Raw genomic sequence first — 20,614 nt, 5'->3', positions numbered from 1 at the left:
TGAGGACTACAGACATTTTTCAATGACAGTACAATTTTATTAATTTACTGACTACGAATTCATGTACATATATCTGGTTATAATTGTTATTAGATCTATTGTTATTAGGTGTTGATATTTATTGCTTCAGTTATAAACGGAAACAAAACCGTGAGTTGAATATGAAATGCACGTGGTAGTAATTATAAGTTCAAATCTAACTTCGCATCGGCATTATCTCAGCCATATATGGCGACGAGACCAACATTATTGCGTTTGCGTTTGCCAGTCAATCTCTGAGCCTTGGCCAGTCGATCAAAGTTACTATCCGCAAAATATATAATTACCTCAGTATTGACAAAGAAAAGTGAAAAGATGTCTTGACTTTTCCCCTTAATATTATCAATATCATATAACAGTCAAGGTAGTTCCCAAGACTGAAAGTGTAACTCCGCAACATTTGGGATTACACTTTCTTAGTAAAGTACAAATTCTAGTACTTTTTGGGTTGAGTCCCATCCGGGATTCGAACCCACACCCTCAGAGTTAGGCACTCCGCTGTTCATCACAATGAGCAATTCAAACTGGTAACAGTGCTGTGTGGCCCAACACTGGCTGGGTGAGAAAGAAGGGTATCGCATTGTTATTGTCGTAAAGAAACAGGTTCAGAAATTATGTCTGAATGTCAACGGGGGGACTAACTGTCATTTAGGAAGTTGTTGTATTGTTTAAAACAAGTTAAAATCTTTTAAAAGCAGCTACATTCGTGACCCACTTGGTTATTCCGGGACCAGCCGAATACCGGCTCGTGATCCTCTGGAAGGATTTATTGGTGTACATAAACGTCGGAACTGTTTTAAACAAGCTAAAACGTGTATTTGAAAGTTCCACAATAGAGAAACAAGTTGAAAGTATTAACATGTTTTTATAAGTATCAAAATAGAGACATAAAAATTACTTTAAAACATATCTCAATCTGAAGGGCTCGTAGAGAGAACAGTCATGATTTAGTGTACCAGTGGAATTTGAATAGAATATGCTAAAACAATATGAAGAACCCCAAGAAACGTCAGACTAAAATATCCCAAATGAAGTGAAAAGTATGCACGGTGTTTAAAATTAAAGTTGATTAGTTATGCATAAATATACTGTTTTGAAACTCGTAGCTATTTATTACATTACCCACAAATGTCCGAAAGCTTACGTAAATCTCCAAAGCAAGCCCGTCAGATCGTCAGAAAAACATTCATTTTGGATCCAAATGCACGTGTGTACCGTATTTCCTCTAATAAGTGCCCGGGTGCTTAATTTTCAACGGACTTCCAGACCCGGCGCTTATTGGAGGCCGGGCGCTTTTGTGCTTACTGGGTGTCATTACCGTAATATTGTTAGTGAGTTGTTTTACCCTAGGCGCTTATTAGAGCTCCGGCGCTTATTAGAGGAAATACCGTATTTGAATCAGTCGTCGTTCGTGGTCCTATCCTTACTAAAAAAATCAAATTAGGGAACACAGTTTTGTTAACTATTTTCTTATACATGAGATTTATATTTTATCAGATTTTTTAAACAATTACAACATGACATGACCGATTTAAGTACTCGGGATATTTCAAGTACCTCAATCCTGCCATGCGTTTTGATTGGTTTGTCGGATTTCCGCACAAAACTTTCATCGATAGGGGACGAGTCTTCTTGGAGGTTACGGAAAGGGACGAGTGGTGACGAATGGAAATAACACGAGTGGGTCACGAATGCACATCAACAGATGTCTCTTTAACAGAGTTATGCCTCTTTGTGTTGAGTATTCGATAGGTGGAGAAAGTAACAGTTTACCACGCGCTCACAGTAGCCCCATATTGAAATACCTTTAAAATATCATGGAGAACGTTTTCATTGAAACACCACACATTCGCCATACATGAGATGCTATTGTATGTTCGCCCTGTGGTGGGTGGGATGGTGTAAAAAGGAAGGTGAACAAGCCAGAGCATAAGGCTTGCCCCCTCACCAGCAAACATATTCTCCCGTATAGAGTTACCTCCCTTACACCAGTAAGCCTATGTGGCTACATAAACTACAGTATTAAAGCAAGACCACACGATACTGGGTAAACGTTCAATTTAACCAGAGAATAATGTTCTCAACAGGTTATAGAGAACAAACCTTTCTTTCCTCCTTCCCTTCCGTGTTTGTCCTGGGTGGTTTTCTCTTGCACTACATCCTGAGGTTCCTGTACCTGTAATGATACAAGGTTAGAGCGACTGGTTGAGTACATGATGCATAATTTGACTGGTTGAGTATTTACCTGTCATGTTGAGTATACAGGGGTGTCTTTACTTGTCATGTTGAGTATAAAGAGGAATATTTACATGACATGTTGAGTATAAAGAGGAATATTTACCTGACACGATGAGTATATGATGCATAATTTGACAGGTTGAGTACACAGGGCAGTACTTACCTGTCATGTTGAGTATACTGAGGAATATTCACCTGACATCTTGAGTATACAGAGGTGTTTTACCTGTCATGTTGAGTATACAGAGGAATATTAACCTGTCATGTTGAGTATACAGAGGTGTTTTACCTGTCATGTTGAGTATACAGAGGAATATTTACCTGACATGTTGAGTATACAGAGGTGTTTTACCTGTCATGTTGAGTATACAGAGGTGTTTTACCTGTCATGTTGAGTACACAGAGGAATATTTACCTGACATGTTGAGTATACAGAGGTGTTTTACCTGTCATGTTGAGTATACAGAGGAATATTAACCTGTCATGTTGAGTATACAGAGGTGTTTTTACCTGTCATGTTGAGTATACAGAGGAATATTTACCTGACATGTTGAGTATACAGAGGTGTATTTACCTGACATGTTGAGTACACAGAGGAATATTTACCTGACATACAGAGTACCTGTCATATTGAGTATACAGAGTGTATTTACCTGTCATGTTGAGTATACAGAGGAGTATTTACCTGTCATGTTGAGTATACAGAGGAATATTTACCTGACATGTTGAGTATACAGAGGTGTTTTACCTGACATGTTGAGTACACAGAGGAATATTTACCTGACATGTTGAGTATACAGAGGAATATTAACCTGTCATGTTGAGTATACAGAGGTGTATTTACCTGTCATGTTGAGTATACAGAGGAATATTTACCTGACATGTTGAGTATACAGAGGTGTTTTACCTGTCATGTTGAGTATACAGAGGTGTTTTACCTGTCATGTTGAGTATACAGAGGAATATTTACCTGACATGTTGAGTATACAGAGGTGTTTTACCTGTCATGTTGAGTATACAGAGGAATATTAACCTGTCATGTTGAGGTATACAGAGGTGTTTTACCTGTCATGTTGAGTATACAGAGGAATATTTACCTGACATGTTGAGCATACAGAGGTGTTTTACCTGACATGTTGAGTATACAGAGGAATATTTACCTGACATGTTGAGTATACAGAGGTGTATTTACCTGACATGTTGAGTATACAGAGGTGTATTTACCTGACATGTTGAGTATACAGAGGAATATTTACCTGACATGTTGAGTATACAGAGGAATATTTACCTGACATGTTGAGTATACAGAGGTGTATTTACCTGTCATGTTGAGTATACAGAGGTGTATTTACCTGTCATATTGAGTTTACAGAGGAATATTTACCTGACATGTTGAGCATACAGAGGTGTTTTACCTGACATGTTGAGTACACAGAGGAATATTTACCTGACATGTTGAGCATACAGAGGTGTTTTACCTGACATGTTGAGTACACAGAGGAATATTTACCTGACATGTTGAGTACACAGAGGAATATTTACCTGACATGTTGAGCATACAGAGGTGTATTTACCTGACATGTTGAGTATACAGAGGAGTTATTTACCTGACATGTTGAGTATACAGAGGAGTATTTACCTGACATGTTGAGTATACAGAGGAATATTTACCTGACATGTTGAGTATACAGAGGTGTATTTACCTGACATGTTCAGAGGAGTATTTACCTGACATGTATATACAGAGGAGTATTTACCTGACATGTTGAGTATACAGAGGAATATTTACCTGACATGTTGAGTATACAGAGGAGGAGTATTTTACCTGACATGTTGAGTATACAGAGGTGTATTTACCTGACATGTTGAGAGTATACAGAGGAAGTATTTACCTGTCATGTTGAGTATACAGAGGAGTATTTACCTGTCATGTTGAGTATACAGAGGAGTATTTACCTGACATGTTGAGTATACAGAGGAGTATTTACCTGACATGTTGAGTATACAGAGGAGTATTTACCTGACATGTTGAGTATACAGAGGAGTATTTACCTGACATGTTGAGTATACAGAGGAGTATTTACCTGACATGTTGAGTATACAGAGGAGTATTTACCTGACATGTTGAGTATACAGAGGAGTATTTACCTGACATGTTGAGTATACAGAGGTGTATTTACCTGTCATGTTGAGTATACAGAGGAGTATTTACCTGTCATGTTGAGTATACAGAGGAGTATTTACCTGACATGTTGAGTATACAGAGGAGTATTTACCTGACATGTTGAGTATACAGAGGAATATTTACCTGACATGTTGAGTACAGAGGAGTATTTACCTGACATGTTGAGTATACAGAGGAGTATTTACCTGACATGTTGAGTATACAGAGGAATATTTACCTGACATGTTGAGCATACAGAGGTGTATTTACCTGACATGTTGAGTATACAGAGGAATATTTACCTGACATGTTGAGTATACAGAGGTGTATTTACCTGACATGTTGAGTATACAGAGGAGTATTTACCTGACATGTTGAGTATACAGAGGTGTATTTACCTGACATGTTGAGTATACAGAGGAATATTTACCTGACATGTTGAGTATACAGAGGAGTATTTACCTGACATGTTGAGTATACAGAGGTGTATTTACCTGACATGTTGAGTATACAGAGGTGTTTTACCTGACATGTTGAGTATACAGAGGAATATTTACCTGTCATGTTGAGTATACAGAGGAGTATTTACCTGTCATGTTGAGTATACAGAGGAGTATTTACCTGACATGTTGAGTATACAGAGGAATATTTACCTGACATGTTGAGTATACAGAGGAGTATTTACCTGACATGTTGAGTATACAGAGGTGTATTTACCTGACATGTTGAGTATACAGAGGTGTATTTACCTGACATGTTGAGTATACAGAGGAGTATTTACCTGACATGTTGAGTATAGGAGTATTTACCTGTCATGTTGAGTATACAGAGGAGTATTTACCTGACATGTTGAGTATACAGAGGACCTATTTACCTGACATGTTGAGTATACAGAGGAGTATTTTTACCTGACATGTTGAGTATACAGAGGAGTATTTACCTGACATGTTGAGTATACAGAGGAGTATTTACCTGTCATGTTGAGTATACAGAGGAGTATTTACCTGTCATGTTGAGTATACAGAGGAGTATTTACCTGACATGTTGAGTATACAGAGGAGTATTTACCTGACATGTTGAGTATACATGTTGAGTATACAGAGGAGTATTTACCTGACATGTTGAGTATACAGAGGAGTATTAACCTGTCATGTTGAGTATACAGAGGAGTATTTACCTGTCATGTTGAGTATACAGAGGAGTATTTACCTGTCATGTTGAGTATACAGAGGAATATTTACCTGACATGTTGAGTATACAGAGGAGTATTTACCTGTCATGTTGAGTATACAGAGGTGTATTTACCTGACATGTTGAGTATACAGAGGAGTATTTACCTGACATGTTGAGTATACAGAGGTGTATTTACCTGTCATGTTGAGTATACAGAGGAGTATTTACCTGTCATGTTGAGTATACAGAGGAGTATTTACCTGACATGTTGAGTATACAGAGGAGTATTTACCTGACATGTTGAGTATACAGAGGAGTATTAACCTGTCATGTTGAGTATACAGAGGAGTATTTACCTGTCATGTTGAGTATACAGAGGAGTATTTACCTGTCATGTTGAGTATACAGAGGAGTATTTACCTGTCATGTTGAGTATACAGAGGAGTATTTACCTGACATGTTGAGTATACAGAGGAGTATTTACCTGACATGTTGAGTATACAGAGGAGTATTTACCTGTCATGTTGAGTATACAGAGGAGTATTTACCTGACATGTTGAGTATACAGAGGTGTATTTACCTGTCATGTTGAGTATACAGAGGAGTATTTACCTGACATGTTGAGTATACAGAGGTGTATTTACCTGTCATGTTGAGTATACAGAGGAGTATTTACCTGACATGTTGAGTATACAGAGGTGCCTGATTTACCCTGTCATGTTGAGTATACAGAGGGAGTATTTACCTGACATGTTGAGTATACAGAGGAGTATTTACCTGACATGTTGAGTATACAGAGGTGTATTTACCTGACATGTTGAGTATACAGAGGAGTATTTACCTGACATGTTGAGTATACAGAGGTGTATTTACCTGACATGTTGAGTATACAGAGGAGTATTTACCTGACATGTTGAGTATACAGAGGAGTATTTACCTGACATGTTGAGTATACAGAGGAGTATTTACCTGTCATGTTGAGTATACAGAGGTGTATTTACCTGTCATGTTGAGTATACAGAGGAGTATTTACCTGTCATGTTGAGTATACAGAGGTGTATTTACCTGTCATGTTGAGTATACAGAGGAGTATTAACCTGTCATGTTGAGTATACTGAGGAGTATTAACCTGTCATGTTGACTATACAGAGGAGTATTAACCTGTCATGTTGAGTATACTGAGGAATATTTACCTGATATGTTGAGTATACAGAGGAGTATTTACCTGACATGTTGAGTATACAGAGGAGTATTTACCTGACATGTTGAGTATACAGAGGTGTATTTTACCTGTCATGTTGAGTATACAGAGGTTGTATTTACCCTGACATGTTGAGTATACAGAGGAGTATTTACCTGACATGTTGAGTATACAGAGGTGTATTTACCTGACATGTTGAGTATACAGAGGAGTATTTACCTGACATGTTGAGTATACAGAGGTGTATTTACCTGACATGTTGAGTATACAGAGGAGTATTTACCTGTCATGTTGAGTATACAGAGGAGTATTTACCTGACATGTTGAGTATACAGAGGTGTATTTACCTGTCATGTTGAGTATACAGAGGTGTATTTACCTGACATGTTGAGTATACAGAGGAGTATTTACCTGACATGTTGAGTATACAGAGGAGTATTTACCTGTCATGTTGAGTATACAGAGGAGTACATGTTGAGTATACAGAGGAGTATTACCTGACATGTTGAGTATACAGAGGAGTATTAACCTGTCATGTTGAGTATACAGAGGAGTATTTACCTGACATGTTGAGTATACAGAGGAGTATTAACCTGTCATGTTGAGTATACAGAGGAGTATTCACCTGTCATGTTGAGTATACAGAGGAGTATTTACCTGTCATGTTGAGTATACAGAGGAGTATTTACCTGACATGTTGAGTATACAGAGGAGTATTTACCTGACATGTTGAGTATACAGAGGAGTATTTACCTGACATGTTGAGTATACAGAGGAGTATTTACCTGACATGTTGAGTATACAGAGGAGTATTTACCTGACATGTTGAGTATACAGAGGAGTATTTACCTGACATGTTGAGTATACAGAGGAGTATTTACCTGACATGTTGAGTATACAGAGGTGTATTTACCTGACATGTTGAGTATACAGAGGAGTATTTACCTGACATGTTGAGTATACAGAGGAGTATTTACCTGACATGTTGAGTATACAGAGGAGTATTTACCTGACATGTTGAGTATACAGAGGTGTATTTACCTGACATGTTGAGTATACAGAGGAGTATTTACCTGACATGTTGAGTATACAGAGGAGTATTTACCTGACATGTTGAGTATACAGAGGAGTATTTACCTGTCATGTTGAGTATACAGAGGAGTATTTACCTGACATGTTGAGTATACAGAGGAGTATTTACCTGTAGTATACAGAGGAGTATTTATGTTGAGTATACAGAGGAGTATTTACCTGACATGTTGAGTATACAGAGGAGTATTTACCTGTCATGTTGAGTATACAGAGGAGTATTTACCTGTCATGTTGAGTATACAGAGGAGTATTTACCTGACATGTTGAGTATACAGAGGAGTATTTACCTGACATGTTGAGTATACAGAGGAGTATTTACCTGTCATGTTGAGTATACAGAGGTGTATTTACCTGACATGTTGAGTATACAGAGGAGTATTTACCTGACATGTTGAGTATACAGAGGAGTATTTACCTGACATGTTGAGTATACAGAGGTTGAGTATATTTACCTGTCATGTTGAGTATACAGAGGTGTATTTACCTGTCATGTTGAGTATACAGAGGAGTATTTACCTGTCATGTTGAGTATACAGAGGAGTATTAACCTGTCATGTTGAGTATACAGAGGAGTATTTACCTGACATGTTGAGTATACAGAGGAGTATTTACCTGTCATGTTGAGTATACAGAGGAGTATTTACCTGACATGTTGAGTATACAGAGGAGTATTTACCTGTCATGTTGAGTATACAGAGGAGTATTTACCTGACATGTTGAGTATACAGAGGAGTATTTACCTGACATGTTGAGTATACAGAGGAGTATTTACCTGTTGTTGACCAGAGGAGTATTTACCTGTGATGTTGAGTATACAGAGGTGTACTTACCTGACATGTTGAGTATACAGAGGAGTATTTACCTGACATGTTGAGTATACAGAGGAGTATTTACCTGTCATGTTGAGTATACAGAGGAGTATTTACCTGTCATGTTGAGTATACAGAGGAGTATTTACCTGTCATGTTGAGTATACAGAGGAGTATTTACCTGACATGTTGAGTATACAGAGGAGTATTTACCTGACATGTTGAGTATACAGAGGAGTATTTACCTGACATGTTGAGTATACAGAGGAGTATTTACCTGACATGTTGAGTATACAGAGGAGTATTTACCTGACATGTTGAGTGTACAGAGGAGTATTTACCTGACATGTTGAGTATACAGAGGAGTATTTACCTGACATGTTGAGTATACAGAGGAGTATTTACCTGTCATGTTGAGTATACAGAGGTGTATTTACCTGACATGTTGAGTATACAGAGGAGTATTTACCTGACATGTTGAGTATACAGAGGAGTATTTACCTGTCATGTTGAGTATACAGAGGAGTATTTACCTGTCATGTTGAGTATACAGAGGAGTATTTACCTGACATGTTGAGTATACAGAGGAGTATTTACCTGACATGTTGAGTATACAGAGGTGTATTTACCTGACATGTTGAGTATACAGAGGAGTATTTACCTGACATGTTGAGTATACAGAGGTGTATTTACCTGACATGTTGTTGAGTATACAGAGGAGTATTTACCTGTCATGTTGAGTATACAGAGGAGTATTTACCTGTCATGTTGAGTATACAGAGGAGTATTTACCTGACATGTTGAGTATACAGAGGAGTATTTACCTGACATGTTGAGTATACAGAGGAGTATTTACCTGACATGTTGAGTATACAGAGGAGTATTTACCTGACATGTTGAGTATACAGAGTTGAGTATTTACCTGACATGTTGAGTATACAGAGGAGTATTTACCTGACATGTTGAGTATACAGAGGAGTATTTACCTGACATGTTGAGTATACAGAGGAGTATTTACCTGACATGTTGAGTATACAGAGGTGTATTTACCTGACATGTTGAGTATACAGAGGAGTATTTACCTGACATGTTGAGTATACAGAGGAGTATTTACCTGACATGTTGAGTATACAGAGGAGTATTTACCTGACATGTTGAGTATACAGAGGAGTATTTACCTGACATGTTGAGTATACAGAGGTGTATTTACCTGACATGTTGAGTATACAGAGGTGTATTTACCTGACATGTTGAGTATACAGAGGAGTATTTACCTGACATGTTGAGTATACAGAGGTGTATTTACCTGACATGTTGAGTATACAGAGGAGTATTTACCTGACATGTTGAGTATACAGAGGAGTATTTACCTGACATGTTGAGTATACAGAGGAGTATTTACCTGACATGTTGAGTATACAGAGGAGTATTTACCTGACATGTTGAGTATACAGAGGTGTATTTACCTGTCATGTTGAGTATACAGAGGTGTATTTACCTGTCATGTTGAGTATACAGAGGTGTATTTACCTGTCATGTTGAGTATACAGAGGAGTATTTACCTGTCATGTTGAGTATACAGAGGAGTATTTACCTGACATGTTGAGTATACAGAGGATTATTTACCTGACATGTTGAGTATACAGAGGAGTATTTACCTGACATGTTGAGTATACAGAGGAGTATTTACCTGACATGTTGAGTATACAGAGGAGTATTTACCTGACATGTTGAGTATACAGAGGAGTATTTACCTGACATGTTGAGTATACAGAGGAGTATTTACCTGACATGTTGAGTATACAGAGGTGTATTTACCTGACATGTTGAGTATACAGAGGAGTATTTACCTGTCATGTTGAGTATACAGAGGAGTATTTACCTGACATGTTGAGTATACAGAGGTGTATTTACCTGTCATGTTGAGTATACAGAGGTGTATTTACCTGACATGTTGAGTATACAGAGGAGTATTTACCTGACATGTTGAGTATACAGAGGTGTATTTACCTGACATGTTGAGTATACAGAGGAGTATTTACCTGACATGTTGAGTATACAGAGGTGTATTTACCTGACATGTTGAGTATACAGAGGAGTATTTACCTGACATGTTGAGTATACAGAGGAGCATTTACCTGACATGTTGAGTATACAGAGGAGGAGTTTACCTGACATGTTGAGTATACAGAGGAGTATTTACCTGTCATGTTGAGTATACAGAGGTGTATTTACCTGTCATGTTGAGTATACAGAGGAGTATTTACCTGACATGTTGAGTATACAGAGGAGTATTTACCTGACATGTTGAGTATACAGAGGAGTATTTACCTGACATGTTGAGAGTATACAGAGGAGTATTTACCTGACATGTTGAGTATACAGAGGAGTATTTACCTGTCATGTTGAGTATACAGAGGTGTATTTACCTGACATGTTGAGTATACAGAGGAGTATTTACCTGACATGTTGAGTATACAGAGGAGTATTTACCTGACATGTTGAGTATACAGAGGAGTATTTACCTGACATGTTGAGTATACAGAGGAGTATTTACCTGTCATGTTGAGTATACAGAGGAGTATTTACCTGACATGTTGAGTATACAGAGGAGTATTTACCTGACATGTTGAGTATACAGAGGAGTATTTACCTGACATGTTGAGTATACAGAGGAGTATTTACCTGACATGTTGAGTATACAGGAGTTTTACCTGTCATGTTGAGTATACAGAGGAGTATTTACCTGTCATGTTGAGTATACAGAGGAGTATTTACCTGACATGTTGAGTATACAGAGGAGTATTTACCTGACATGTTGAGTATACAGAGGTGTATTTACCTGACATGTTGAGTATACAGAGGAGTATTTACCTGACATGTTGAGTATACAGAGGAGTATTTACCTGACATGTTGAGTATACAGAGGAGTATTTACCTGTCATGTTGAGTATACAGAGGAGTATTAACCTGTCATGTTGAGTATACAGAGGAGTATTTACCTGTCATGTTGAGTATACAGAGGAGTATTTACCTGACATGTTGAGTATACAGAGGAGTATTTACCTGACATGTTGAGTATACAGAGGAGTATTTACCTGACATGTTGAGTATACAGAGGAGTATTTACCATGTTGAGTATACATGTTGACCTGTGTTGAGTATACAGAGGAGTATTTACCTGACATGTTGAGTATACAGAGGAGTATTTACCTGACATGTTGAGTATACAGAGGAGTATTTACCTGTCATGTTGAGTATACAGAGGAGTATTTACCTGTCATGTTGAGTATACAGAGGAGTATTTACCTGACATGTTGAGTATACAGAGGAGTATTTACCTGTCATGTTGAGTATACAGAGGAGTATTTACCTGACATGTTGAGTATACAGAGGAGTATTTACCTGACATGTTGAGTATACAGAGGTGTATTTACCTGACATGTTGAGTGTACAGAGGTGTATTTACCTGACATGTTGAGTATACAGAGGAGTATTTACCTGACATGTTGAGTATACAGAGGAGTATTTACCTGACATGTTGAGTATACAGAGGAGAGGTATTTACCTGACATGTTGAGTATACAGAGGATGTTGATTTACAGAGGAGTCATGTTGAGTGTACAGATACAGAGAGTATTTACCTGCCATGTTGACTATACAGAGGAGTATTAACCTGTCATGTTGAGTATACAGAGGAATATTTACCTGACATGTTGAGTATACAGAGGAGTATTTACCTGACATGTTGAGTATACAGAGGAGTATTAACCTGTCATGTTGAGTATACAGAGGAGTATTCACCTGTCATGTTGAGTATACAGAGGAGTATTTACCTGTCATGTTGAGTATACAGAGGAGTATTTACCTGACATGTTGAGTATACAGAGGAGTATTAACCTGTCATGTTGAGTATACAGAGGAGTATTTACCTGTCATGTTGAGTATACAGAGGAATATTTACCTGACATGTTGAGTATACAGAGGAGTATTCACCTGTCATGTTGAGTATACAGAGGAGTATTAACCTGTCATGTTGAGTATACAGAGGAGTATTTACCTGTCATGTTGAGTATACAGAGGAGTATTTACCTGACATGTTGAGTATACAGAGGAGTATTTACCTGACATGTTGAGTATACAGAGGAGTATTTACCTGACATGTTGAGTATACAGAGGAGTATTTACCTGACATGTTGAGTATACAGAGGAGTATTTACCTGTCATGTTGAGTATACAGAGGAGTATTTACCTGTCATGTTGAGTATACAGAGGAGTATTCACCTGTCATGTTGAGTATACAGAGGAGTATTTACCTGTCATGTTGAGTATACAGAGGAGTATTTACCTGTCATGTTGAGTATACAGAGGAGTATTTACCTGTCATGTTGAGTATACAGAGGAGTATTTACCTGTCATGTTGAGTATACAGAGGAGTATTTACCTGACATGTTGAGTATACAGAGGAGTATTTACCTGACATGTTGAGTATACAGAGTATGAGTATTTACCTGTCATGTTGAGTATACAGAGGTGTATTTACCTGACATGTTGAGTATACAGAGGAGTATTTACCTGTCATGTTGAGCATACAGAGGAGTATTTACCTGTCTGGTTGAGTATACAGAGGAGTATCTGGAAATATGTACTGCCTCGCTTATAACATGGAGTTTGTACGTATAAAAATACCTTTAAGTTGTTGTTCCAGTTTGATTTGGTTAGCGTCCTTTTCCTCGATCACCTTACGTAGTTTTTGTATCTGTAATCAAGAATTAAAGTCGTGTAAGTTCATCTGCTCATTGATGATGTTGGGATTATTACTAAAGCCAAATTCTGCCTCTCTTGTAGCTGAATATCAACAGTATTAATCTCGATATGATCTCTTTTATGATAAATAAAGTAAGAATGATAACATTCGCAAGAAATTAGAACACTGGAACTTTTGACCATAATATCAACTAGAAGGAAGCCTTTGTTTGTTACAGGAAATGTACAAATGATTGCAAGCTATTAGACTTTCAGTATAGATTCATTTACAGAGGGGGGCGGTGGGGGTAGCCTAGTGGTTAAAGCGTTGGCTCGTCACGCCGAAGGCCCGGGTTCGATTCCCCACATGGGCACATTGTGTTAAGCCCATTTATGGTGTCCCCCGCCGTGATATTGCTGGAATATTGCTAAAAGCGGCGTAAAACTAAACTCAGTCAGTCAGTCAGTCATTTACAGAGTAATATACACTAAAATGGGGTTATTGAAAATGAAGTTAGTTGATGATGATCTATGCTTTTGTTGTAAACTTGATTCTGAAAATATGTCTTTTTGTGAATGTCAGACTGTTTTCTGCTTCAGACAGAAGGTAAAGAATTTCATTAATAACTATTTCCACAATAATCTGAAAGTAGCAAAATACTGTAAAATGTTTGAGTTAGGCTTCAAACACTCACATAGTTAATCATATCTTACTCATAGCCAAAATAATTATCTACATCTCAAGTTAAACAGTTTAAACTAACAGATTGATTTCAACAATAAAGGACATTTGTAAAATTGACATTTGTAAAATAGCAAGAAAAAATAACAGAAATAGCTACTTTGAGAAACATTGGAAACAACTGCCTTCTTTTGACGTGCTCTTAAAATGATCAATCACTGTGTTGTCAGCAATCAGTTTAATTATATATAGTGTCATTGTGAATTATTTATAGTATAAATGAACTGATCTGTTAAAACATTTACGTATCCATTACACTTATCCAAGACCTGCATAACGTGACTGAAATTATTGATTATTGAAATGTATAGTTTCCACACTTTATGTCTGCCTTGTATATGTATAAATGTATGAAATGGACTATAAAATAAACGAGAAAAATATTGAAATTACGAGAAAATACTCGAAGCGGCAGGATTATGCTTTCACAGATAATGTCAGCGAAACAAATTCTTCCAAACGATATCCACTAATTGACACCTCCTTAATCTGACGACGGTGCATCCACTGCAACTGTCTGTATGAACGAAAGGACAATATATAAAGAGAGGGAATAACACTTGCCTGGCTTTGTAATTCTTCTTTTCTCTCCGTTCATCTGAAGATAATGAGAGAGTATTATCATCCCAGGGTCTCATTCAAGACAAACTTCTTGACAGAGTTGCACCAGTTGCATAAACGCTCATGTCATTGAGAATAATCTTGATGGTTGAAGGCATTTAAATCAAGTAGATAACCACAAAACATTCTACTCACACCTGTATATTGTCCTGATATAACTCTTTGTGTTTTCATTGCATTATTTATACCTTCACATTGGCGTTTTTGTCTTGCTTGTTCGTCTTCTATTCTCTGCATCTGTAACGACATTAGCATATAAACTTGAGCTCATGTCATTCATCAACAGGGAGTCTATCGTTAAAAAATGATACATTTGCATACGGATTGTGTTTTTTTTGTGTAATGCTGTAACCAGTAACACTGTCTGTACGGATGCTGATTATGGAGGTGCTGCACAAACGTATACGTATTGCTTGAAGCTTGTTCTCAGGTGACTAGAAAACATACTGATTAAAGGCGTGTTCAGTGTTTGTGTTATGTTTGGAATATATCCCTGTGAAGGTGAAACTTGGTGTTTCCTGTGAGAGCGAGTGTCGAGGAGAACGAGTCAGATGGGAGTGTTATCAAAACTCTCTTATCAAAAAGACCGCCTCCCCGTTGTAGTGGTTAGAGCTAATGTCCCTTCTGGTTAGGTTGAAGGAAATCTGCAAAGGTGGACAGTAGTCGAGTCCCCGTGTCTGCCACGGTCAAGGGAGCAGGGGCTGACCAGTTTGCAGCTAGGTTTCGTAATTAGACTGTTGGCTGGAAACATTAATCGCTCTGCATCAGTGGCCCTTTAAAATATGGTACTTGTAGGTCCCTGCCTGGCGCTCGGCATTAATGGGTACAACAAGGACTGGTCGGCTCGGAGTTAGCATAATGTGTCTGAGTGGGGTATTCATGCTTCACTACGGCATGGTATCTCAGTGGGCTAGCACTATTAAACCAGCTGAAGTCTGGGCTGGTACAAGCAGCCGCACATACCCATACACCCATGCACGTTGTCATATGAGCGAAATATTCTCAAGCACGACGTTAAACCCAATTTCACCTCACCTCTCATCAAAAGCTCATACAATCACCTTCCATTCATCCCGTCGCTTTGAAGTTGATACAACAGAACATTGTGAAACTTCAGCCAACACCATTGATATCTTCACTTCAACACAGAAATCAAGGTATCAATGAGCCTTTGTGATTCTTTACAGTGACACTGCACTCGTGCAAGTATGTTTAGTATAAACAGTACCATGGCCATTGCATTTGTGTATTAAGTATGTCTCGAAAAATGGCGATTTAGTGGTGTCACAACACAGATTTTAGAAACATGATATTCAAAACAAAAAAAACCCCCAAAAAACCCACATTACCATCCATAGTAAAAGTAGGAAATGAAAATGATACTTGTGAAAAGCATAGAGGTAACAGTAGAGCTCTGGCATTAATAGGGACAGCACTGGTCAACAACCGCAATGAATGGGTGAGTGAGTAAAGCTTGACACTCTCTGGCAAAACATTTACACGTTCATTCCTCTTCAAAATGCAATATAAGAAAACGTGCCTTTTCAGCGAGTGCTTTCTGATCATTCTTCCGATCTGAAAAAGACATGATTTGGGGTTGTATTCAAATGGAATCTGTGTCTATGCGATATTCCTCCATTTAACAACCGTTAAAACGAAGAATACACTGACTAAGAATATGCATTGGGCTTTCATCACCTGTGCAACATAAACCAGCTGTTCGGCCAGCTACATCATTACCAGTAACTTATTATTTGGGGTTGTTTTTCTCAGTTAGTTATGGCGAATAATCATGATGTTACAAACAAGCAGCTTTGACTAATGAAATGAACAAACCTTTAAGGACTTTTTCCCAACTGAAGAACCTGAAAGGTAAATTCCCAACTGTGAACCTGTAAATCATACCTCTTAATGTTAACTTGAAACATAGTGTAATGTACGATCTGAGTGGGCTATATCTGCTCCATCTACTGCCGAAAGTCAACATACATTCGAGAGAACGATCTGCTCTAACCTGAGGTCAGCCTTCAGGCAACCTCACTGTGACTTCATAATTCTGAACTCGCCTTCAACGGAGTTAATATGACAGTTGCTAATAATACAGACTATTACCAAAACGGGAGTACATGTTCAAAATGATCAGCCACTAACCCCATAATACATCGAAAAATTGTACAGCCAAAAGTTCTACGATAGCGGCTGAAACATGCCAAATCTGGAAGGGATCTGTTTATAAATTCCCCCAAAATGTATTTGATATAGTTGAGACTGCTCTTAACCACAGGGACACAAGAAGCATTCCATCTGTTCAGCCCTCTATCTCTTCCGTTTTTTTCTTTTTGAAGTTCTTTTATCAGCGCTCGGACATCCCTTGCATTTAATCATCAGTACAAAATGGTTGAATACTTTCAAAAACCAGTTAGAATAGTAACACCATTCAAATGGTTGAAGCCAAAGTAAAAACCTATTTGATACTTTCAATACAAGAGCATCGTCTTTTATAGTGAAAAGAGGTATAAAGCCGATTAGTCAGGCTACGAACACATCATCTGTAAACCCCCTGCGCCTAAATACTATGCAGTGTATTTGGATGAACTATTTGGTCTAGCGTTATTTGATAAAAGAGTTGGAGGGAGCTAGCACATTATGCGGCATTCATCTGAGCAACAAGACCTGACTCCAACACTACGTGGTGCTTTAAGTTCTATATTAACCATAAAGTAAATGTTGAGGAAATCATGTATAATAATCTTACCAAGCTGTACAGTTCCGCAATGTTCTCCTTTTCAGCTATAAGAACAGAAAAAATGGTTATACCTTGATATTAGCCAATAAAGAAAACAAAAGACAAAATATTTTCCTTGTATATAGTACGTGAAACAACCTAGAAATATTTCATGGGTCTTTACCATCTAATTCATCTATTTACATAGCCGTAGTTTCCATGTGACATTATTGGTGCGTAACTGACTTGAAGAACTTGAAAATATTCTTGCCTTTTACATCAGTGCCATATTTTGTGAAATTCTGTATCAGGTCCCGCACCTACAATTAATACATGAAATATCCTGAAGTCAGTTGTCTCTGAATCGTAGATCCTGTGAATACGTGTATGGAACATACAAAGTACTCTATATTGTCAAACTAGTCAGATGCTAGTGAAAGATCAGTCACATTAATATAAGATATCACATATGCTTGCCGGTTATTCTTCCCTCACTCACACCGAGGAGGTTACAACCCTCGACAATGATTGGTTGTATTGAAAGGTTCCCTGACTCTGTTATCACAGGTGTCCTCAGATCTCTAATTGAATATGTCATTGTCAGTACACAACAACATGAACCCTATTGTATTGTTATCTATCTTCTGCTATGTTAAGGTACACTATGTTTAGGACCCGTGAAGGTCCAGGTTAGAATATTGATCTTCAGTAACCCATGCTTGTCGTAAGATGTGGCTAACGGGATCGGGTGGTCATGCTCGCTGACTTGGTTGACACGTGTCATCGGTTCCCAATTGCGCAGATCGATGCTCATGCTGTTGATGACTGGATTGTCAGGTCCAGACTCGATTATTTACAGACCGCCGCCATATACCTTGAATATTGCTGAGTGCGGCGTAAAACTGAACTCACTCACTCACACTATGTTTAGGTAGCCTTCTTGAGTGACTTCACGATACATACATATAACTGTTGATGTAAGGTACCTGTTTTTCCAGTGCCGGGATGGCATTTGATGTATCTGTAGATTGAAATGAAAGAGAAAAGACAGTTTTTCAATACACTTCATATTTGAGTATGGTCCTTATCGTCGTTGACTATGAGTTTGTGAAAAAAGAATGGACAAAAATATCGACATCCAAGATGCAGGTGGTAACCATGGTGATATCTAGGATGAGTAATAATATTGTGTGTACTAATATTCCTTGATTTTTTTTGACAGTTGCTTTCCTGTTTCTGGTTACTCACATTCCTACGAGCAATCATTAAGTACATCCATTAAATGTTTGGGTTGGTTGGTTTTTTATATAATCCCGTTCAATGATGAACATTGCTAGAATAGCTGCCACTGAACATCCCTTGAAATTTTGGGATAACTAATCACTGCTGACCGATTATACTTGGCCTGGCACCATTTAGCATTCATCGTATCAACTTGTTTTTCAACCTACCTTCAATAGTATCTTTGAGCACTTCAAGTCTTATTTCAGCTTCTTCAATCTGCAAATGTGACACAACCTCTCAGTGCAATCACAGATGTACCTTATCATATCATTACGTGTTGATTCCCCCGTGGAAACTAATACAGGAGTTAACCGGGAAGAAGTCCCCTAATAAACAACAAAGCAATGTCATAATATTAACAATTCCTCCCTGGATACTGTTTCGTGCAACACTATATTGTATACTTATGTCTTAATACAAACATAAGTCCCACAAAATAGCAAGATATAAGAATTAATGTTTTACTTTTTATGTTAACAAATATTTGTCAGAATAAATTAATTACCTGTTTCTTTAGTTCCGGTATAACGTTTTCCTCTAACTCTGTATAAACAAACAAGTACTGCTGTCAGTTTTCAAATCATTTTAGTGATTACGTAAATGTTTAACTTCAACTATTTCACAACATTCCAAAATAATCTTTAAAAAGGGTGCACTTGCAAAATCATTATTCCAATTTTTTTTTAAACAGTGATACACAACTGACAAATTATCTTGTAGTTTGCTACTCACTTGCTATTTCGTCTTTCTTGAGTTTAATATCGTCCATCAGCTTACGTATCTGGAACATATCTTACATATGTAGCGACATAGGAAGTTGGATTATACTGTGTTGAGTAGAAGTACAAACCCGATCTATTGTGTTTAGTGAGTGAGGGTGTCGGTTGGTTGACTTCTATGTTACCCTCAGTTCATTTAGTGACCTGCAGTTTATTTAGTGAGTGCGTGGATGAGTTGGTTGACTTCAATGTCATCTTTTGTCTATTAAGTGTGAGTACACTTTAATGTCACCTTCAGTCTTTTAAGTGGGTGAGTGAGTGGATGGATGTATAAATGTGGATTTGGTCTACTTGGAGAGCAACATTGCAGTTATATGTTTAAAAGCTCAATTAGGTTTCAGCGTCAATAGGTGATCGATCGCATCTTGTGTTTGTCCTTGCTGAGTTGTTTGTCAGAAATGTTTGCATGTTTTGATGAGGGCTTTATGTACCGTAGTTTGAACTTTCAGGTCAGTCCGATTGAATAGCGAGCCATCTGTTCTTCGCTCTGCAGTCTCTCAATGTGTTGAGTCTCTCAAATGGCCACATCTTCTTTTGGAGATTCTGAAATCAGATAATCTTACTGGGCACCTTTACAGTACACACAAGCCTTCCCCTCGCTCTTAGTTTGAACGGGCGGTTGGGTAGCATTGTGGTTAAAACGTTCGCTCGTCACGCTGAAGACATGGGTTCGATCCCCAACATGGGCAGAGTGTGTGACGCCCATTTCTGTTGTTCCCCGCCGTGATATTGCTGGAATATAGCTAAAAGCGGCATAAAACCGCTCACTCACTCACCCACTTAGTTTGATGCCTCTTTGGCTAGAATCTGATTCTGCAGCAGTCTTCTTGTGATCAGTTGTCCCTGGCACCAGTGCTTCCAACAAGGTGTCTCCTGGACATCTTGTGCTGAGGCGTTGTCCAGGAGAAGGAATTGGTGCTGCACAGACAGTGGTGTTTGCACAGCTTGAGAAGCCACCAATTTTCATTCATCTTGTCAGTTCCACGTTGACCCCTATAGCA

The 20,614-nt window shown here is 38.0% G+C and overlaps 1 protein-coding gene across 3 annotated transcripts in view; it reads right to left on the bottom strand.

Moving 5' to 3' along the window:
* LOC124290129 (ankyrin repeat domain-containing protein 17-like) overlaps window positions 1-20,614 on the bottom strand; it is a 436,224-nt gene that overhangs the window by 143,316 nt on the left and 272,294 nt on the right. For all 3 annotated transcript variants that reach the window (XM_046726821.1, XM_046726822.1, XM_046726823.1), the window contains one exon: window positions 15,014-15,062. In XM_046726821.1, the coding sequence (XP_046582777.1) occupies window positions 15,014-15,062 (49 nt within the window). The remainder of the gene's footprint in view (window positions 1-15,013; window positions 15,063-20,614) is intronic.

Source organism: Haliotis rubra, unplaced genomic scaffold (assembly GCF_003918875.1).
Source record: "Haliotis rubra isolate DU_JTF1 unplaced genomic scaffold, ASM391887v1 Scf458, whole genome shotgun sequence".
NCBI lineage: Eukaryota > Metazoa > Mollusca > Gastropoda > Lepetellida > Haliotidae > Haliotis > Haliotis rubra.
Note: the sequence above shows the minus strand (reverse complement) of the source record. Positions and strands in the feature narration are given on the sequence as shown.